The 23,530-nt window shown below is 40.0% G+C and overlaps 2 protein-coding genes and 1 long non-coding RNA gene across 3 annotated transcripts in view; all 3 read right to left on the reverse strand.

Moving 5' to 3' along the window:
* The window catches only part of LOC145446572 (uncharacterized), a 203,627-nt gene that overhangs the window by 170,573 nt on the left and 9,524 nt on the right, over positions 1-23,530 (reverse strand). The gene's annotated exons all lie outside the window — the stretch shown is intronic.
* LOC145446543 (signal recognition particle subunit SRP54-like) overlaps positions 1-23,530 on the reverse strand; it is an 87,447-nt gene that overhangs the window by 54,392 nt on the left and 9,525 nt on the right. The window lies entirely within an intron of this gene.
* On the reverse strand, positions 1,236-22,116 carry LOC145446545 (galactosylceramide sulfotransferase-like). The gene is made up of 8 exons (XM_080324881.1): positions 21,837-22,116; positions 16,734-16,905; positions 13,143-13,303; positions 8,070-8,169; positions 7,084-7,199; positions 4,501-4,648; positions 4,056-4,172; positions 1,236-1,842 (listed from the first exon to the last, which is right to left on the reverse strand). Exons 1-8 carry the CDS (start codon positions 21,962-21,964, stop codon positions 1,486-1,488), a joined length of 1,299 nt encoding a protein of 432 aa, XP_080181007.1. The 5' UTR covers positions 21,965-22,116; the 3' UTR covers positions 1,236-1,485.

Below are 23,530 nucleotides of genomic sequence, written 5' to 3' on the forward strand. Positions count from 1 at the left end.
ATGATATAGGTAGCAAGTATCGAAACCCTTTTTACGTTCTATTCAATATCAATGTAGCAGTACTAAGACGCCGAATACATATTCCGGTCTGGCCTATAGACCGTTTAAGGCGTGTAAGCTTATATTCCCTTGCAACTCTTCGTCGGAAGATATTGATTGGGTTAATTATATCATTTGATTGCTCCAGCAGTTGATATATTTGGCGACCTTTAAAAAGTCAGTATGTACTTCACTATTGTGGCATAATGAGGCCCGGGTCGTTACTAGATATCGTATTGTACATTAATATACCACTTCACTGAAATGTAGGCTCGGAATTACCAATATGACGTCACGTGACGTCATGAGGTTCACGTTCGTGTTCACACAGAACCTTTCCAAAAGGTTCGCGTTCACACGAACCTGAACCTTTCAGAGGTTCACACCATCCCTATATTCTACTGTAAAATAGATTTATGTAATATCCACCTTTTATTTTTGGCTTGGCCTTGTCAATAAGTAATTCGGTGATCCTATAAAGTAATCGAGAATAACGATCATGGCCATGTTTCCAGTATGTTATACATGTGTTGCTCCGACTGTGTCCTCATACGAACTTAAAACTCAATGTACGCGTGATTCTAGACGAGGCGGCCTTAAAAAGACAAACTATTATGTACCGTACGCCTGTATTTTGTTCTCTTCAGAGCAAAACCACAAACAATTAGGGTATTTCAATTTCCCTGCTTGTGAAAGATTATCGCAGCTAAATTGCAAATCGTGGTTGACCAGTGACCACACTTACACAGCATTATAAGCCCGCATTTGATGTCATCTTTTACTGAAATTGCCGACTTGGCGAAATCACAAATTATATGGCGCTTTGATTGCGAATCGTGTTGCGTCTGGAATTACGAGAGTTTATGTGAGTTCGGAGCGCTCTTGCGTGAGCTGGCCGCAAGATGTTTTGAAATACCAATTTTGACGAGCTCGTTACCGCTGGCGCGGATTCTGATTTACAGCTTTGTTTTGTAATGCCCCTCCCCCCCCCCGAACTCAATAAATATCTGTCCCCTTCCCCCGATTTATTTCTAGCTACTATGCTCAGTATATAGTCTTTACTAGCCCTGATAACAGTCAAATATTCTTGAGCCCATTCCTAATGACGCGGCTTCATTGCAATCTTGTAACTAGCTCATGACTACATAAATCTCGATCAACACTCAAGTGACCCGCATAATCATTTGTATACGGAATGTGGCCCTCACGTCAACAAAGGTTTAATAGCATACCTTAAGATTAACAACCACTGAATTAAACGAATCCATGTCATTTTGAATAGGCTTAAATGTATAATTGACCAAAGATTTGTTAACAAATATTAACCCGTCGGCATTAAAATATTCTAAATTAAAATTCCGGGCGTCATTCCTTCGACCGTATGAATGCCGATCTAATGAAAGCAGCATCACTGGTGTCACTGTTCTTACCACAACCAATTGTCCATCAACGTCCATGAAATAGGCTATCAACTTCGAGGCTATAGTGTGGACAGCTCCCGGCCGCTTTGATCATGTGACGTGCAACACTTCTTGCGAGTGTTTCATTCTTTCCCTTCGAGTTTTCCAAGATGTCTCGTGTTAATGCGTCTTCAATACTTAAAGTCATCGATAGCTCCCGTACGGCCCTCCGTTTAATTTTATTTGAAGCGACAGCTTCTACTTTCACTTGAGGGTTCGCCGACGACGATTCTGCTTCGATGAGCGACTTCAGATGCTGCACGTCTTTCGCCATTCTTTCCTCTCCGTATGCTCTAATTTTTCTCCATAAAGATGCGTTGAAATAGTCGTAAAGGATTTGATCCTGAAACAATGCACGTTTGAGATCGTCACATGGCCGCGACATAAATTATTATCCGCATTATATAGCCCATAGGCATAGCTAGTTTAAATGGGTTCAATGTGACAACTACAACTAAGACTTCATTGCTTTATAAATCCCATCCTTATTTGTGACATAGGTTACAACAGGGATGGGTAACTTTCTGCATGCAGCGTACCAAAGTATGTCACTGTAAAGATATGATCAACTGGCGAACCAGACGGTAGTTCGGTCCAGTGCTGAATATTAGTATGCGGGTGCATATTGATTTTAAGTGCTTGGTTTTTGGATATCAATCGCCAATTTAATGATCCAGGGTCTCGTGAGCTTATAAAATATAAAATATAGTATAGTAAAATATAGTAGGCTACAGCGGGATCAGCGATGAGGAGCCCAGAACCTCCAACACATAGAAACTAACCCGAACCAAGATTCGAACCAGCCACCATTGGTGTCGTAGCACAATCGTGATACATCAGAAATCGCATCTACCGTAGCACGTAATAAAAAAGTCGTACATTAAAAATACCATTAACGAAAAATTTCAATGAAATCAATGTCAAGGAATCATTGATTTATTCTGTAATGAATAATGCTTCATAGAAATGCGGAGCGTACAACCAGGGCATGGTATGGTATGGAAGTATGGTATGGAACGAAATTTCGGTATGGGATATGGAAATATGAAAGTATGATATGGTATGGACCTTTCCTAAGTATGGGATGGAATGTTTTTTCCACACTTTCATACTTTTTCCATACTTTGACTGTTTTGCCAGAACCATGACAATGAAAAACGTATAGAAAAACGTATAGAAAAAACACTGAGTGCTTCAACAAGTAGTAGAACAATATTGTTTGTGACCAACCCCGTGCCCTCAATATAGCAGTCGACCTAGGTCGGACTTAAATGGGCACCCCATGCAATGGAGGAACGTATCACGAAGCCACTCATCATCACAATGTCAATTCCTTTCGCCAATGCGTGCTCCACTCTATTCGTCTGAATTTTACGTCGCCGAGTCAAAGTATATTGGCCCAACTAATAATTAGCTTACATGGTAACTGACACATATCGATGGAAGTCTATCCGGTGCGAATCTACCAAAATAGTGATTTCTACATCTTGATAAAATCATCAACGTAAAATTGAGAAGTACAGCTTCAAAATGTTTTCTCGTGTTGACGTATTTGTTTGAGTAAGAAGTGGATATAGACAAACCATCTTGAGGATCGTTGAAAAGTCGAGTTCAAACTTATTTTCCTTTCCGTTACCAACAAGTATGGAATTGCCCTCCATTTTCTTGGTTTTATTGCGAGGAATGTCATCATCAACATCGCACGCCGACAAAGAAATGGTTGGTCCATGTCGAATAGACAAGAGTAGCGCCCCCAATCCCACTATGATTAGATGGCGACCCATGACCAAAACCACAAACTTGGACTAGGACTCTGTCGATCGGTGTATTAGCGTTGCATTTAAAACAAAAATAAATTTAAAACAAACATGTTTAAAACAGGTTTTTTTTGTTTTGTTTTTTGTTATGTTTTGTTTTCCAGCCATAATGTCAAGAATCGTAAATTGTGACATCACAGTGATTGGACATTGACAATTGAAAATATAGGGTAAATATGGATCCTTCGACGAAAAGGGCTTCGGACCACTGTCATAAACAGATAATATCTTTAACCGGGACAACATCGCTATGCAGCATTTTTACCGTCGATGATCATCATCACCAGACATCCATTTCGTACCAGTAATCTGTATCTACTTGCTATAACTGTTGAACTAACGACGATTTCTAGGGTTCCAGCGACTCCATATCGTATACGTCGACTATATTGGGTGGAAATTGTTCGTACGCTCATACTACGTTTTTTGAAAGTATTTACTCAATTATGACATAATTATATACTACGTTTGAAAGAAGACAAAATTTCGTTTATTTCAAAATAAGGATTTTTGTTCAAAACACTGTGTAAAACATTCTTTATACAAGGAGCTTTAAATGCAACCCTAGGTGTATATGATTTGGCCAGGACTCCTTTTTTTACCTCGATGAAGTAAAAATTAGTCGAATTTACTTGCGTCGAAAGTTACCATACGATTCATTGAATCATATGCTGGCTGGGTTGTATGCTTGCTGACAATCTTGTAGAGAAGAGTGAATGATAAAATGATACTCACTTACCTGGAAAGTCAGTTTCCTTAAAATTGCCTCCCCCTTTTCGCTGTACACAATATCGTCGTATTGTCTCGAATTAACAAATGTAGGGATTATTTCCTCCCATTCCATACAAAATAAAGTCTGGAAATTATCACCATGTTTTAGGTTGACGCATTTGAATACATAAGGTCAGTGCTTTTCAACCTGTGGAATGATACGCACTTGTCCGTGACAAACTGCTATGAAATCGCCAAAAATATTCAGCAGCAACCTAGCCCTTGATAAACGGACGTGTTGGTAATTGGACTTAAAAAAAAGTCAAGTCTCCTCAATTTCCTTTTATGCAATAATTTTCCTTGATATGTGCGGATGAATTTTTTGCAAAAAGAAAAGTGCGGATGGTTCTCAAAAAGGTTAAAAAGCACTATGTAAAGTGATATAGTACATCGGAAGAATCATTTGAAAATACCTTCAGCAAAACCAGAGATTCTAGCAAATGGTCGAGAATCAACACCAAATCGAATACGGAGTCCAACCTTTTGGCTTCATTTAGCACATATTCTCTTGACAATTTCGCCGGATCTAATCCCAGATCGAATGCTTGATTATTTAGACTCCTGAACAAAGCATGATTAAGTCGTGCTTTATCTAGTAGACAATTATAATATTAGATAAACCTATTAATAAACTGTCTATTAAGGACAAATGAAAACGTGATGTCATATAGCTATTCCAATTCAAATGTAATCAACCAGAGTTGGATCAATTACAATTACAATTACAATTACAATTATAACTACAATTACTGGTAAACATGTATTTGATTCAATAGAGAGGTGTTCTTTGACAACCGTAGCGACGTACGGTAATTATCAACAATCTCAAGCTATTCATGTTTCATTCATGATACGTAGAATACCCTTCAATTAATTAATACCTAATCATGAGTACTGAAAACTACAAACACAGATAAATGTTTCAAGCGACTGTTAACAACCAAAAGTTTGAGCGACTAACAGCGAATAGGCTACAGGACAGTAAATGAAATGTAATCAAACGATTAGGCTGCTCAGAGCTGAGCAGGGTGTAATGACTCGAGTCATGACTCGACTCGAGTCCGACTCGAGTCACGTTTTTCAGATGACTCGACTTGACTCGAGTCCTTTTCTCAAAATACGGAAATGACTCGACTCGACTCGAGTCAATTTGTGTATTGACTCGACTTGGACTCGAGTCATTGCGCATGACTCGAACCAAGTCATATGTCTCGAGACTCAGACGGCCGAGACCGACGCTTCATTGTAATTTCGAGAAATAGTAAAGTAATCACACTATTGGGATTTCGTCCATTGATACTGGTACTTGAAAATGCGTCCAGAAGCTGCTAAAAATGAGTATTATTATTATGTTATGAATGCGAACCATTCGATATCACCAAACAGAGTTATAAAAAGTGGATTTAGCAACCCTTTAACTGTAAACTGGGCAGTCAACACAATGACTTGGCCTCGACTCGAGTCATAATATCATGACTCGGACTCGACCCTCTGTTCGGTGACTTGGACTCGGACTTGACTCGGTGGTGAATTGAAAATGACTCGACTTGACTCGAGTCAAAACTATAAAACTTGGATTGACTCGTGACTCGGAGCCTTGTGACTTGGTTACAACCCTGGAGCTGAGTGAGGATAATGAAATGTAATTGCTAAGGCGTCAACGGTAAGGATGATACCGATACGATGTATAAAATTAAAGTAAATGCAAAAGAAAAGAACCTCCTGATAACTACGAATTACAGCATTTTGGTTCACATTTACATTGTCACTTGCCTGGAAACGGTTAGATTGCGTTTGATGAACATTAGGGTGCGAAAATTTCTGGCCCCAGTAAATTTGGCCAAGATTGCAGGTAAGATTGGGATAACATCTCAACAAATGCGTAATCAAGTTTGATGAAGCCTTGGTTGGAAACTGTAATTTCTTTTTGCAATTGCTGCAGCAAGCCTCGGTACTGGTCAGAGATTTAAAATTAAAACTTTGACCGTGGCGTAGGAAATGTTTTAGCAGAGGTTTCAGAAAAGTTTATTCGTTGTTCATCCATTTTTGAATAATTAAGATTTAGTTTAGCCCACTGGTTCTATAACTTTTTTAGACACGCCCCCTTTATGAAAGTGAGATATTTCGTGCCCCCCGCCTATCTTCATATCACACAACGAAACTGGAACGTTAGCAGTCGTTACAGATAGTTTGATGGTATGGAAGGTTATGACTGTTGATGTGAGGATTCTCCAATATGAAGCTCGGACTATAAACAGAGCAAAAACTATGAAATGGAGGTGAATCGAGCCAAGCGCGGAAAAAAAATCGGTATACCGGAGCTTCGCGCCTCCCTTCAGATGCTTTCACGCCGCCCAAGGGTGGCACGTCCCCCAGTTTGAGAACCACTGGTTTAGCTGAAGTATGGGAAACAGTTTACCATGGCTGAATTATCTATAGTTATAACGCGGCACGCATAGAACTCCGATGTAAATAGGCTAATTATTACAGGTGGCGACTGTGTACTAACGCCTTAAGGCCTTGCGGCCCCTCGTCGTCATCCTGGTCCTTATCGGATTTTCACTGGTGTGACGGATAAATGATTGATTGATTGATTGATTATGTTGTGATTGTCAGGTTTCCATAACAATGTAATTGAAATTGTAATTAGCAAAATTTTTATCAAATTACAACTACAGTTACAATTACACAAAATAGAAATGCTTCAATTACGATTAGAATTACAATTACATGAAAAAATGTGATTAATTGTATTCAGCTCAATTACAAATTACAATTGATCCAACTCTGTAATCAACACATTTGTACGGTATCATCCCCCGGTAAAAAGAATTCTATGATGATAGGTTCAGTATAGGCAACCTTCATTCTTACAGACTAAACTTGAAGAAATTTATATCACAACCAGTAATTTTCATTTGGCACATTTCGACAAATGTCTCCCCGACATGTAGGATGAAGGTGCTAAGGTCTCGGCCCATACACGTTTTTCATACCTGAAATACCAAGGAGCTGTGCGATCAAGTTTAGTTCCCGCGAGTTCGAGATATTGTGAAAAGGGTACCAATCTATTTCCTGTTACGTGCAGGTAAGGATATCCCTGGCAAGCCATCTGTTAGAATTAACATCAGCATTACGTGCACAAAAATTAATATGCTAACCACCAACGGTGTGTAACCTACGTTCGTGGATGCAAATGTACAAGGTCACCTATTACCGGTAATCCAAATGGAAGCATACTTCACATTGAACCGGATTTGCACTTGATGTCTGTTTGCGGGTATATGATATTCCATAGTAATTTTAACGCGTTTCGTAAACAATTTTCCATCAGGTACTTATAAATTTTCAAAGGGTTGAGAGGTCGAGGTATATTACCATTAAGCGACTTGTTTTGAATACATGCACCGTCAACCATGTTAAAATTGCTTTAACGGAATAAAAATGAAGAAAAATTGGCCTGGTATAAATTATACCATAGTAGTCGACAAGCACCACGAATACCTCAAAACAAACGAACAAACGGTTCTAGGAACAAATTATGTACGCCGACAAACAATACCAAAAGGTGTGGCATCGGTGACATGTTATACTTTTATGTTCCCAACGTAATTTCACTATGCTTTTACATAGAGATTGTTAGCAATAAAAATTTGCTACGTTTTTGAAAAATCCAGAATAGGCCTATATCTTCTCTACTTCTTATACACATTCCACAGAATTCAGTTCTATCGACGATCTTTAAAAACCAATACAAGGAAAGCTGACGCCATCATATGCCAATAAAATATCAACGCCAACACCAATCGCCAACGCTTCATAAATTGTCGATTGGAACGAATATTGATCTCGAATACACCTGAGTTACGAAGATATACTTCCAATTTCTGGCACATTATAATGAATGTTGAAAGAAACGTCAATATCTCGTTGTAGACAAAACACATGGTTATATATAGTCACCGAAAGACATCGCTATCACCTTTTTAAACGATGTGACAGTCTGGCGGTATCGTGAATAATAGAAGTAGTAGAAACTTGACTGAAATTGATTTTTTGGATTCCGCATGATGCTTATGTATCTGAAAGAGAAAGAATATGTATCAAATCAGAGAAATCGACCTGTGTACATATGGTGAGTCGCTTCCTGTTTTGAACGAATCTGTCATGTAGGCCAGTGGTCGGCAACAGCTGGTCTGCGGACTGGCACGTCCGAACCCACCGCTTCTAGGATCGAACACTTCTAATTGTCGAATCCATTTTCTAGTCATAATATTTATTTACATTAAACAATGTCTCAGTTGTATTAAGATGGACGCTTTGGGATTCCACCTAATAAAATGACGATGCTAATTTTTTCCTATTTTCTCCTGTTTGTGAAAAATTAAGGTATTTGCTTATCGTACTTATGAACATACATCATGACACACCGGAGGCTAGAAAAACCAGATTAGTGGTGTTTCGCAACGTATTACAGCGCTATCAATGTTTGATGTCAATGATGAGATATTATGCAGCCCTGGACAATTCGCAAGTGTCACTTCTGCAACGCTATTCCATAACGAAATCCCGTTTGTATTGCGAACAGGAGACAAGCCACCGATATTGACAATTGTTTCACCCACCCACCCACCCACACACACACACACACACACACACACACACACACACACACACACACACACACACACACACACACACAGTCATAGATCAATACCATCTCAACAGAACAAGAATGCCATAATATTTTGTATATGTGATAGTGATTCAAAACTGGTGGCACATAGCGAGATTGATTCATATATGCAGGAGCCCGCTATGAATAAGTAATACGAAAGTTGTATAATTGACTTGAGCGAATATTAAAAGACACGCGAACAAAAAAATAAATTTTGAAGTCGGTCCGTGGAGTAAAAAAGGTTGCCGACCCCTGATGCAGGCAATCATACACAAGTTTGCGGTACGAAAATAAGGGACTATACAGCCTGCTTATACAACCATACCACCGTGGTGTTAAGTAATGTAGTACTTCTTCTAGTTCAGTGGTTCCCAAACGGTGGGGAATTCAATGATTTCTGGTGGGGAATAGAGGCATTTGTTCAAAAATATATACAGGACAGTCTACATATTCACGGAGACACATGCGCAATTACCGTTACCAGTTAACTGCTCTGGAATGTATTTATCGAAAATGATATTGCGTCTTGTTCACAAAACCTCATTTTTAACTTTGGATGGACAATGATGGCGTCACAAACTCATGCTCTGCGTGCGCGATTTATTATTGCCGAATATCTGAATATTCGGCACCCTTCCCCACGAAAATACGTAGAATTTATAGAAATTGCCGGCGCCACGACGCACCAAGGCCATGTAACATGCAACTCCTAGAAGTGTGCCAGAACGATCGGCAGCGAGAAGACCTTGGCCGAGTAGGAATGGCCTTCTGGTGACCGGAAACGTCGATATATATACAATATACATAAGTGTTTAATTGTCCATAGGCGGCTAAATGGCTGGCGCCAAATGTTCATGTCCTGGCGATCTGAACCCCACAGGGCAAATGCCCTCCTCTTCCCTCCCCCCACCGGGAAAAATTATTTGCCAGTAAAGCAATACCAATTGGAAATCGTGTGTGCTTTTCAGTTTGGGCGATTTCCATATCTTTTGACATAGCAGGTCACAAAATAGCATACCAACGGGTCCGCCTGAAAACGTTTCATTCTTATTTAGGGGTTCTACCTTTTCCAACACACCTCACTCAGCTCTACCGGTAAATCTGATTACGTGAGCAGGGAGGGGATAAAAAATTGATAATAAAATATATGCAATTCCCGTTCATATTTACCGATTCAAACACGAACTATATAAATTTTTCGCTCTTTGCGCGTTTGGTCCAAATTAGGCGACGCACTAAACAGTATACCCAATATAGCTGATAAGTAGCGGAAAAAATACGTACAGGCTCAGCGGGCATGAGAGGGATCTGAGAGGCGAAGCCCCCCCCCCCCCCCCCGAAGTTAGATTTATCACCCTGTGGGTGCCCAAGATCAACGTTTTTTTTGGCGGGCCGATGAAGTGCTGTTACGGTCCTGGTGGGGAATGAAGGCTCGGAATTAATCTGAAGTGGGGAATGAAGACAAAAAGGTTGGGAACCACTGTTCTAGTTCAACTATATTCAGTTAAGGTATGTTTTCGACTATCCCACCCCTCCTCCTTCAACTACTTACTTTGTACGTTATGTATTCCATCAAGTAGATGGATAGCTTACTACCGCGAGTGAAATCAATGAGACATTTTCGCCATGTAGACACTGTAGGATGGTGCCAAATTATAATACAGAAATTGAAGATATTTAAATACTGTACGTACAGGATCGGGATTTTGGATTCTAGCCGAACAGGAATCCGGCATGTTTTTCACAAACAAAAAATATTCACAAATATCGGCTACCACTGCCATAGATAGGCCATATAAGGATGCAAACACTTCAAAAAACTTCGGAAATGTTTTTTACGTGATTTGCGGCAATGAACTGAGAAGTCTTCTCTTATTATGGACCGCAAAAATGCCCCCATCATGATGCAATGCCACCTCCCTTAACATCAACTTTCCAAATCAGAAATATGCGGATAAAACACGTTACCGTATTCCTCGCTTATATCACCCATATTTGGAGTAGGAAAATCAATGTAAGAGTGCAGATAATCCGTTTTTAAGGACATGTTCAGTGAACATTGTTTACTCCATTTTTCCTTGTAGGCTACGTTTTCATCCATTTTCATATATTATTTCGAGAATAGGGTTCACTGAACACTGTTCAGTGTCAGCCTGGGAGTCCCATAAACAAAGAACACAAGAATGTTCTGTATAACCTCCTTGTAATCCTTTCAAGATGCCAATCATTTTTAAATCTCAGCAGAGGCATATTCAGTAAATATTTTCAAGGAGAAACTTCACATTGTTATTGTCTACTATCATTTGGACAGAATGGCCAACGGGTACAGGTGGATCTGGGTTTCCATTACGAAGGGAGGACTCCTTTTGAAGTTTAGGGATACCTGTCACGGGCCTCGGTCATGAGCCATTCCCATTTCTTTAAATAGGTTGTGAACATTGCTGCATAAGCAAGGAGTAGCGTGCCTGCCACCGAAAACCACCTTAATAATCTTTCATGTACTTTTTCGCTGTGGATCTAGCAAGTTCCTTAGTTTCAATCTTGAAGACAAAATTTCCGTATTTGATTTAGCAAGTTCCGTGCTGTTAACTAAATCATTAAGTTCGGGTCGTTTCGGGAAGTGTGGTTCTGGATTTATATCTACGTGAGAGATGTTGAAGTCGTCATTGGAGTCATTTTTGTATCTTCTAACCATGTTAAGTCTTCTGGGGCTTTTTTGCCTGGTATAGTTTGGGCAGTGACAACTTACTGTTATACGAAATAGGTGTTGAAGAGAGTGGCATAGAAGGATATGCAATGTCACGCAATTTTTTAGTTTTTCTGAACATTGAAAGGTCACCCATACAGAAATAACACTATTCATCTATAAAGGTGGTGTGACGAGATAGCGTAGTGGTACAATCCACAGCTAGAATGCCAATGCGTTGCGAGTTCGAGTCCAACCGAGGTCGACTCCAGACTTCCTACCGAAGTGTTGGAGGTTTATATAGGCTTCTCCTCGCCGTATCATCTGCGTATAAGCGGCGTCTTACAAAGAGCTTAGAAGTGGGCCGTGCTACAAGTCTGCAAATACGGAATATAAAATAAGGAATATTATAGTCTGGTGATGACCATAGTAGTCGACACTTGACAAAATCGATAGAGGATGATTACTAAGAAATGGTCAGCTTGCGAAGACTTATTCACGGCCTATTGTGGAAGCTGATATCGCCTTGATATCGCCTTCCATGACATGTCAACCCATTTTCGTCGATTGCTTTTCTATACTATTAGGGTTACCAACTTACCATACGTCCTAATTTAAGAGGATCTCTCCTCTTTTTTCGGGTTTTTGAAAATAAAATATCTGACGACGACGCCTAAATGTCCTCCTTTGGGCAATTCGTCCTCCTTTACAGCTTTTAGAGCTAAGAAAGTGGGTAGATTCGAGTGAAAATGGGCATAAATGACGCTATAGGAAATTCGTGGTTAGAACGAAAGTGACGACCTTTTTGTTAGTCAACCAACGTAAAGTGTAAAAGAAAGGGTGTATTTCTGGAGGTAAGTTGACCTTTTTTTAGTCAACCAACTCACAATGTGAAAAAAAAGTGTATTCGTGTAGTTGAGCCGGAAAGTTGACATTTTTCGGGGAAAATTTACCATTTTTTTTATTTTCCTCTGCTATTCTAAGTTCGAAATTTTGAAAAGTGTCGTCCTTTCCCGATTCAAATCTTCTCTTGCTTTTCATTCAGTGTGTATGCCTGCTGTTTGCATCGCTTAGGCCAAGGTGGGTGTCTGATTCCAAAGACTACTCCAAGTCGTTTCGACACCTTCCCATCTTTTCATTGTATTGGAATTTATGTGGTGTATTGAACTGATGAAAATTGCTAAGAAACCGAACTGAACATCTTCGCGATCCCCGGAATAAAAGCAAACGACCCTCGCGTTTAAAACAACTGTCTTGACTTTAAGCATTCGAACGGCCTTTAACCAACTTTAGGAATATACCCTTATCTTATAATTGAGGTTACAACTAGACTTATTCAGTAAATGATGGCTACTTTTATTTATATTTGATTGCATTTTTTGCGAGGGCGGTGTGAGGTCCCCATAATAATGTCAATATGCGTTGCCCTAAATCGCGAAAAGACATTTCAAACAGCTAAAATCTGATTAAAAATAATATTGTTTATGTTGATTTACGAAATATTTTGAGCCTACTTTAATCCTTCAAAATTCCGGACATTAAGGCATATTTTAGAAATTTCTCCCGGACGCAGTTTTTACAGTAATATTCCGGACAAGTCCGGGGAAATTCCGGACGTATGACAACCCTATGTTAAAGTGGCATATCCAATGACTAGAAAGACCAGTTCAGTAGCCTACATTCGAACTTACTTCGCTTGAGGGTTCATAATCTCCCGAACTTCTGTTTCATCGAAACGAAAATGGGCCAGTAAAATATCCGCGCCTGATTTCATGTCATCGCTTGTAATTGTCAAGTCCCTTCGAAATGAACCTGGATAACCGCCAGCATAAGGTGGAGGAAATTTTGGAATCTAGGAATATAAAATACCAGTGAGTGACTGTGACGCAGTATGTTAAACACCAGCATCACGACACCAATGCAATTGGTTTCGAATCCCGGTTCTTGCCAATGTCTACGTGTTGGAGGTTTATATGGGTTCCTTTTCGCTGATCTCACTGCAACCGCAGTGCATTGGAAAGCCCGCAGACAAAGCGAACCGAGCTACAAGTCGGCAGCAACGATCCCGCAATCGGGATGCATGGGAGTGAGAGCGACTGAAGAATGAGTACCAGAAAGGTTGACAGACGTTCCCGGGCGGGATTACAAGAAATTCTGACGGACGCCATCTATGACGACTGTTTAGGGCAGTGGTTCCCAACCTGTGGTACGCGTACCACTAGTGGTACGCGAAGGTCTTCCAGGTGGTACGCGAGTAGATTCTGTTTTTTTTTTTTTGGATCGAAGCGAGTTATTACTTCAGGTGGCGTAGATTTTGAATTTCTTGAAGTTTTTTGACGAGTGGTGAAAAAACAATTCCATGCATCCCATCATTCCTGACTGATACTGCCTAGTCCTATGGAATTTGTTATTACTAGGGCGATTTTTTTGGACATGTCAAAATAAGTCGAAATTTTCTCAAAATTGAAGCGGTAGGTCAAAACATTGTCAAAATTGTTTGCAAATTCAAAATTTGTTGACCCCTCCATTTCGTTTGTATCGTAGATTTTGCACTGTCGGTGAACTTATCATTTGATATTTTACAGCTTGTAGCCTACTTTATAGGCCTACCGTTGTAGACGGCCTATTGTTTGCTCATCGTGAATCATAAACGGTCAAACGAAACAAATAGGTTGACAATTGACATGGTGTTATGGTCAACGTACCGCAATATCCTAACTGAAGCAAAACTGCTCGGGCATTGCATGGTTCTTATATCAAGAAGCGCATGATAAAAAATTGTGATGCAGACAACATTGTCAGAATGAAGCAACACGGTGTGTCACCAGCAGTGTACGCACAACTTCAATGCTGTCAGCCAACAACTGTTGCTGTTGAACGTTTTTTCTCCATTCTTGGCAAGCTACTTAGTAAGGACAGACACTTTCTACCCGAGAATGTAGGAAAGTATCTTTCGTTGTACTACAACAAATTTTAATTAATTCTACCATAATACGTGGTGTAACTACTGGAATTCTTCATCGGGCCAGATATCGTTGAAATAAAGTTTTTTTCCTGTAAATATTTGTCAGTTTTTAAGTCAAAAGCGCTTTTTCAGGCTAAACTACTTCGTAAGGACAGACAGTCCCATCCAGAAATGAATAAAAGTAGTACAATTTTAACATTATGTACGAAAAACCTAATTTGCATACGGAAGGTCATAATTTGGTCAAAATTAAGTTTTTTTAGGCCAAAATCCTCCGCTTTTTTAGGAAAAAAATCGCCATAGTCATTACACCCCACATATGTCAAACACGTGATTTTGACATCATAAACGGTGGAAACATTTTTGACCGCCTATCGGCGCGCGTAACTTATGTAGGTAGGTGGTACGCGAGCACTGCATGAAACCTCGAAGTGGTACGTGGGTAGAAAAAGGTTGGTAAACACTGGTTTAGAGGGATGTGGTACCGATGGATCACTGGGACCGAAAATAATTAAAAATTCTCCATGATAATTCCATGATTACACTCCGTGAATTTGTCTACAATTACATGCTGACAGAATCTTTCCTCACGTGCAAAAAAATCGACCTGCGAGAGTTATGGGGTCTGTCACGAATGATTTACGTTTTAGGGGGTGTAAAGTAAATTTGGATCGACATTTGCATCTTTCTATATCACCTTCCAGACTAACAAACCCGCAATAATTTTTGATGTGAAGTATATAGGGCTTGTATCAGGGTATATAATGGCACATATTTTTTGAATCAATACCAGCCTCGAGTGGACTATTTTCAAGTCAATTACAATATTTATGGGTGCGGGGACCTATGGTACCATAGCGAAATCAAGCAAAATAGATGGACCAACTAATCACTTAACAACAAAAACTCGCCTACATATATATAGGCTGTAAATCATAGGTACCTGTGGTGTTTTATCGCTTTTACGAGGTATTTGAAAGTCAAAATGTCGATATGCGGGTAATATGTACGTGGCATTAATTTTGTAAGTTTAGGCGTAAATCCAAACATGATTTTATGCCAACAAATGAGGTGATATAATTTATTTTATTCTTGAAGATCGCGACGAAACATTCTTCATTGGCTTGCTGTAGCTTAGCTTATAGTACACAACAAAACAAGTTAACAAATTTGAGTTTTTGAGCGTATGTCTCATAGGTCCCATGGTCGTGTGCCTTTGGACCCACCGGGTGGGGACCGATGACACGTTCGATCAACAAATTTTAAACGTTTATAAATATTTTTTGAAAAGGCGAATATTCATGTAAATGTCCGCGATAGGTAGAGCTTGTATCGAAGTGTTGAAACAGCAAAAGATCTGCTATTCTCGGCTTAAGATTTGAGGGCCAGAGATCATTTTGCAATTTTTGATCCATCGGTACCACATCTCCCCTACGTCACGCCTGAGACAAGGCGTTGGCGGTAGATATAGTTAACTCGGCCTTCTGGAATATTCTGTCTGTGTTGTGCACGTATTCTGTTTGCTGTCGTCAATATAACTGTTATCTGTAAGTGCTGCGCAGTGATTGATGCTTGGATAAAAAAGAACTAGTAGCGACAACGTTACAAAAGTAAAGGCCCATCATGGCCATGAACATCGTGAAATTTGTGTCGTGGAGCAGAGGGCCTAAAAGGCGATAAGCTCCACTGTGTTGTGCCCATTATTACAATACAATACTAAAGTATTGTTTCCTCATCTACTGAGTAGCAACACCGACTATACTTTGACAAACTCTGGATAAAAATTAACTTGGTGCATGACAATATACAGATAAATATTGCCAAATGATATGGGCTACCTAAGCCGATGGATGGATGGATGCATTAACTCACTAAACTGCATGAATATCGGATCACAATGGGATCAATAATGCTTCATGCCGTCAATGTTGGCCATGTCCATTACTGTGGGGGATTTTGGCATACAGCTGTTTGCCCAGGAGTTTTAGAAGAGTGAAGCCGCTTCCAATTTAGTCGTAGAGATGAGCGGATTTGGAATTTCTATGTCCAAATCCAATCAAACAAAATTCCACAAATGCGGTTTTTTCAAATCCTAATCCTAATCCATGCTCATTGCTCATCTCTGTTAAGTCGATTTGATTTCTGTGCGACGCCATATTCATACAATTGTTTGATGACGAAAACCCACTCATGCGTGGCAATTAGCGATACGATATGTTTGCAGTTTCTTCGTCATGATTATCGTAATATACTATCAAGCGACAAATGTCCAATGTCACTCTTGAGCCGACAAGCGATGTAATATAAAGATTCTCACCGTATTGAGAGATTTATTCCGTGCCCGAAGTCGTTTCAGTATACCTGCTAGTGTTCCACTCCCAGTCTTGTGTGTCTTCACGTAAACAAAGGACGGATTTGACGGACAGCTGAACAAATTACTTTGTTGTCGGCGGCGATTAATCGGTACGAGTGTGTGTTGAATTTCATTTCTGTAATATTATATTAAGTATATCACTGCCATCACGTTTACGCTTATTACTTGAAGCAGGGCGGGACTTGGGTCATCGCAACAGGGACATATAAATCTCGTTCGATAGCAGAGTTTTAAACAAATACCGATATCGCCGGGATAAAGCCGATGTTAAAATGTGACATGTTTCAAATATAGTTATCAGAACTCGTAATTAGCCCCAGTAATTCGAAAATGATATTCACTATAAGCTCCATTGATTACCAAAAAGCTCCAGCTCACTAAGAAACCAGTTCTTGTGGTCTAACCGGCGTGTTTATGGTTCAGGAAACGTAACTTTTCAACAATCCCACCAAGTTGAAAACTCCCTTGATCCTCATACATTAATCCAATATATTAAGGCAGGGGCGGGCAACTTCTCCAGTCGGCGGGCCGGATATATGAAAATTAAGCGCTTGGCGGGCCGGATGGTTGAATCGACACATTATTCGCCCATTTATCCACATATACAAGGTGTAAATTGTATTTAATGAATGTCTGTTAACGACAGCAATGTCACTTCAAAGCCATTTCTCGCCCATAATGACGGAGACAATGTGGATTCGAGAACAGCATTGTCATATGCAGTAGTGCGGAACGGATCGACAAATTCTCTTGTCCGGCTCCGATCCGGTTGTGCAATTCTCTGGTCCAGCTCCGATCCGGCTCCGGCCAAAAATGAAAAAGTCCGGCCAGAAATCCGGCTCTACTCGGTACGGAGGTTCCGTGAATTGATAAATATGCCTCGCTTATGTTCACACTGGCTTGGTGGTTACGTGTGGTTGGTTGGTAGTTATATAGTTATAAAAGTTATGCTTATCCATGAAAATTCTGGCCGGATCAAAAAAGTAGTGATCCGGCTCCGGCCGTAACAGAAAAAGTACTGATCCGGCTCCAATCCCGTCCGGTCAAAATTGTAAAAATCCGGCCGGATATCCAATCCGGCTCCGGTCCATGCTCCGCACTAATATACAGGCGCCGTCATGACTATGCTTCTCTCTGATCAATCAACAAACGGTGCAATCACTAAATATGATTTCAAGGCGTTCGATAAGCCCAGTACCCCATATTTACCAACATATCAATTCATCAGGGTTCAGTAGATGACGAGATAGCGTCGTTGTTCAACTATGTGGCCTATTTTATCTCGATATTGAATCTATGCGGACCGCGACTTCCCGGTTCAACGAACCTGCGCGTAAGCTCCACTCTCGCACGCTGGATGTTGTGAACCTCTGAAAGGTTCGGGTTCGTGTGAACGCGAACCTTTTTGAAAGGTTCTGTGTGAACACGAACGTGAACCTCGTGACGTCATGTTGCTAATTCCAACCCTATCTTTCAATGAAGTGATAGCCTATATTATTGTACACGATGCCTAGCGCAGACTCGGGCCACATAATGTCGCATTGCTGAAGTACATATTGGCGTTTTAAACGTCGCTAAATGTATCAACCGCGGTTATCAAAGGATATAATAATCTCATAAAATCAATACATTCGTCGTTTTGCCAACAATTTCGACGAGGACTTACCAGGAAATATAAGCTTACGCCTTAATGGTCTTAGCCAGACCGGACAATGTGTTCGGAATCTGAGTATTGCTACATTGATATTGAGCAGAGTGTAAAACGGGTTTCTATACTCGCTATCGATACCATAAACAACAAGTTATATAGCAGTAGCCAGCACCTTAATCGCACGGATTTGGTTTTAATGATACAGTAAAGATATGAAGTCGAGATTGACCCCATACGCCCGCTAGATTTCTTACATCAGAAAACGATATCAATGTCATTGATTGGTTTAATAGGCATCATTCGCTGACTACGTATATCGCTCGTGATGTTGTGTGATTGCGGGTCAAGCTCACGGCAGAGAGTCACTAATTCTTCACAAACGGAAAGCTGGATATTTCGAGAAATTTTTGGTAACAAAAATGCAAGTAAAACATTTAAGGTTGTCATGGTGCATGCTCGTTTAGTGTTGATTTTTTATGCTGCCAGCGCCATGCATAGAGTGACCCACAGTTGAAATGCAATAAACTTGAACCAAAGATCTTGTAATTAAGTGCAAATTACAATTTACCAAAAAGGTTCACAGTGCAGACTGCAGAACCTACCAAGGTTCTGTTGTGAACGCGAACCTCTAAATTTCCGAGGTTCACACACAGAACACGAACGTGTACCTCACGTTCACACCATCCCTAATAATAACATACAGTCACTAAAATTTGACGTAATAAGGAAGTAGAAGGGAATCTCGGCAGACTGTAGCCGCGGGCCACATTATCATATAAAACGGAAAACTGTCCGCGGGCCGGACAAAATCACTTCGCGGGATGGATCCGGCCCGCGGGCCGTATGTTGCCCGCCCCTGTATTAAGGAGATGTGGGACCGATGATACGAAAAATATAAAATACTGTCTGGCCTCTACTCCTCCAGTCGAGAATAGCATATCTTCTGCTCTCTCTGTTCCAGGCTGTACTTAACATGGATATATAAAGGAATAGTGGCTTTCATTAGAATATTTGTGAACATTCAAAATTTGTTGCTCAAATGCATCATGGATCTCCACCCGATGTGTCCATAGACACACGAGCTGTGGACCGATGAGACATACACTAGAACAGTGATTCTCAACCTTTTTATATTCTCGAACCACTTTTGGGCTATAACGGACCCCAGCCGCCCCATAAAGTTTTAGTTCAAATTTGGCGCAGTTATCGTGCAACCGTCATATGTCTTGTGCAAATATTACCTGTAGGCTAGTGATAACCAGAAACCAACTGTTTTTTCCTAAAAATAACATACTATTTCAGTAGAAATTGAGTGGACTTTTTATATTGCTAAGGGAATTCTGTAGATGCATATCTTGAAATTTGTGATCGTGTCTTGAAAATCCACACCTTCGAGTTGTTATGAGCGAGTGTCTAAAATCCATTCCCACTAAGATAGATGGCGGCGAATATAATAATAACGCGTAACGCTCCAGAGCACACCTTTGGGTATGATCACAGCAAGTCACCAAAATTGAGCAATAGATTCCAGTGAACATAATACATATAGTCTAGTCATTTCCATCCAGCAGCTCATCTTGAAGTTATTCCGGAATAATGGTTATGTGTATATATTATATATATTACAGGAGAAAATGGAATTTTACAAGCATGTCGAAGTCACCATGATTGTCTGAATGACCTTGCATTCCAATTTATTATATTTTTCCTCAAACCCATACAACACACCTATAAACGGCAACATATTTGTATCTGCAGACTATTGGCAAATTGGTAATTTAAATGAGCCTTGCATACATATAAATGAGTACTGCATATGTAAGTGTTACATATATCATGAAATGTAACGAGAAATATTAATGTTTTTGGCAATCATTACCATTTAAAGGGAAGATAGATACCAATGAATATTTACACGAAGTCGTAGTGGAAGCAAAGATTAATTTCAAGAATTGATCGACGCGCTACATTTATACGGCTGGTCAATTAAACCCCTAGAAGTCCGTGAAACTATTGTTGTTCAATACCATGCCCAATTGCCCATTACCATTACTCATGCATGGCATGTCAATGCTTGGGTTGCGGTACTCCGATAGTGAACATTATGACTTTCGAATTGCTCGTTATAGCGAATAAATACCAGATATAGCTATGGCATACAGCCTCTCTGTGTGATTAGATTTGGCTATGGTGTATCATCGGTCCCTACCCCATGAATTTGTAATTGAATAGAACAAAGTCCACTCAGCGATGGTGTTGAATAAAAAATATGTGCCGCAATATATCGCTTCACATTTAAAATGATTCCTGGTTGCAAAGAAAATCTATACTTCGACCTTAATTAACAGAAAATCTCTGTCACAGACCCCACAACTCGCGCCAGTTTTAGTTACGTGTGAGCAAGGATTCTTCCAACATGCAATCATAAACGAAATTACAGAGTGGAATCACAAGATTGTCATGGAATATTTTTCAAGTATTTTCCGTACCTAGTTTTTCCTACTTGGATCAAGTGTAGGAGTCATAACGCCAGTGCATACCGTGTTAAGAAAGTCGAGTAAGGCCTAATTGAAATTCCGACCATTTCCGGAAATAATGATAGTAGCCTATATTTGTGATGTCAAATATTATCTCTTCGCGATGACCAAATATCTGTTCCAGACATACGAGAGTGATGCTTTCCAATGTGACATTATTTAGCAAGATTCAGACAGCTGATGGCTTAAAAAAGGTCACGGCACTGTTCACTTGTTCAGCTACAGAATTTAATGGCGTTGACCTTCGGCCAAGCCTTACTATCATCAGAGTGCGCCGTTGAGAACCACTGATGTAAACACTAGACAGCATTGTCAGTATGACGCAACAGGGATTGTCACCAGCCATATAGGCCTACGCTGAACCTCAGCGCTACCAGCTACCTAAACGTTTTTTCTCCATTCTTACAAGAACAGACAGATCGTAGCATTTTCATTATATCGCAGTCTTGAATCGTTTAATTTGAATATATGGGTGACTGACTCACTAACTTTCAGAAAACAAAGTATATCTAGTTCACTAGTTGTATACGTGAGTTCTTCATAAGTCATAATTCTGTCAAAAATTAATATTTAAATTTCAGATTTTTAACTCAAACAATAACCGCCCTAGTCATCAGTTTCCCAAATCTTGACAGGCTATACTCGGAGTGGTAGGTTTCCCCCAACTATTTTTCCCTTCCGGAAGGTGCTGCATGGTCAACAATTGGGCTATGAACTAGTATGAACTACTAAAGATCTACAACCCGTTCCTAATAATCAAAACCACTTACATTGCTACGTTTGACTCCTTTTCTTTACAATAAAGCTATAACAACCCCGGTGTCAGCTAGTGTATTTTCACATCATTTCTTCACCCACCTGCTGCTGCGCTCATCATCAGTGTAAGCATTTTTCTCCTTCCTCCAAACACCTCTCAGATGAACGAACAATAAAAGTGATACACAGTAAACAAATAGAATTGCGAGTTCCCTGCGGTTGCATCTCATCGCCAACCCCGACACATATACACGAACTTTTTTCAATATCACGCAAGTATAAATGTTGCTAAAATATATATTCTTATAGAGTGGATGTAGTATATATGTCCACGCAAAGTATTAACGATGGCCAAGATTCAAATAACGGATTATGATGCCAATCGACTAGTAGTTAATCTGACATCTGATGTAAATTTCCTTTAGGCCAACCGGATGTCAATATTTGAGATGGCCTACTCATCGATCAACACAAATGTCCGCATCATATAAGTCCTTAATGCATATGAATCACTATATTTTCCCTTTTACCGCAAAATAACGCAAATCGTTGAGTATGATTAATAAAAAGACATCTCTAGCAGTGTAAGCAGTTCCTCATGTTAGTAATTCGTAATCGCCAAAGGACAACGTGAAATATAGCTCATATATATTATATAGCATATAACTGGACGATTTTAAGAATAAATTCTGTCGATTCGGGCACAGCAAACAATGTCAGGGAATTGCGTGTCAAAATCTCAAGCCTTTAACATAAATAGAGGAATATACTTCTTAATGCGGTAGACTATCGTCTAGGGATGGTGTGAACCTCATGACGTCACGTGGCGTGATATTGGTAATTCCAACCCTAGAGTTCAGTGAAGTGATAGTCTATATTAATGTACACGATACCAAGCGACAACTCGGGCCGGCCACATCATTCCACAATGCTGAAGTACTAAGTACATATTGAAGTTTTAAACGTCGCCAAACGCATCAACCGGGGTAATCAAATGATATAAGAATCCCATAACATTCATATTTTCCGTCTTTGCCAACAATTTCGTCGAGGACTAGGAAGGGAATATAAGCTTATGCCTTAACGGTCTAGGCCAGGCCGGACAATGCATTAAACATCCGAATATTGCTACGTTGATGTTGAGCAGAGTGTAAAACGGGTTTCTGTTCAACCGATATTACCCCATTAACAACTGATATTGCAGTTGCCAACACCCCAATCGCACGGATTTGGTTTCTATGACACAATAAACATATTAAATCAAGATTGAACCCGTACGCCTGCCAGATTTTTCACATCAGACAACGATATCAACTTCATTGATTGGTTAAATAAGCATCATTTGCTGACTACCTACAAGTAGTGTATTTTGCTTTTGATGTTGTGTGATTGCGGGTTAAAGGGGCACTGCGCTCTAAAAATGATGTGGTCTCAAATTGAAGGTAAAAACGAACAAAAAATTTTGGCCGCAGCCATTTCCTTCAGAACGCCACCGTAATGTAGCTGCAATTTATTGAAATTTTGAAGACCATGCAGCTGCCGCGGCTGCTTAACCCGTTACATGGCACGATGTCTTCATCGTCGCTCAGCGAACTTTGCCTGGCAGACTTCAATAGAACCACGTATAACTATCTAGTATCAAAAAAGCATCATTAAATGGAGTATCCATTATTACATTCAAGTTGTCGGAATTGAATTTAGGGCTAATTTTAGTTTTTGGAGGTTCGCCGGTCCGCCAGATTTGTTTTGAAGTTTTACCGGTCCCCGAGGTAAAAAAAGGTTGAGAACCACTGGTT

This window comes from Botryllus schlosseri, chromosome 9 (assembly GCF_051294905.1).
Source record: "Botryllus schlosseri isolate E-star chromosome 9, Bs_hap1, whole genome shotgun sequence".
In the NCBI taxonomy this organism is placed as follows: Eukaryota; Metazoa; Chordata; class Ascidiacea; order Stolidobranchia; family Styelidae; genus Botryllus; species Botryllus schlosseri.

Coding starts and splice junctions, on each gene's coding strand:
- LOC145446545 (XM_080324881.1), bottom strand. CDS start 21,964: ATGAGATGCAACCGCAGGGAACTCGCAATTCTATTTGTTTACTGTGTA. Junction 8,170..13,142: donor ATTATGAACCCTCAAGCGAA/GTAAGTTCGAAT, acceptor TTTCTCTTTCAG/ATACATAAGCATCATGCGGA. Junction 4,173..4,500: donor AATCTCTGGTTTTGCTGAAG/GTATTTTCAAAT, acceptor GATAATTTCCAG/ACTTTATTTTGTATGGAATG.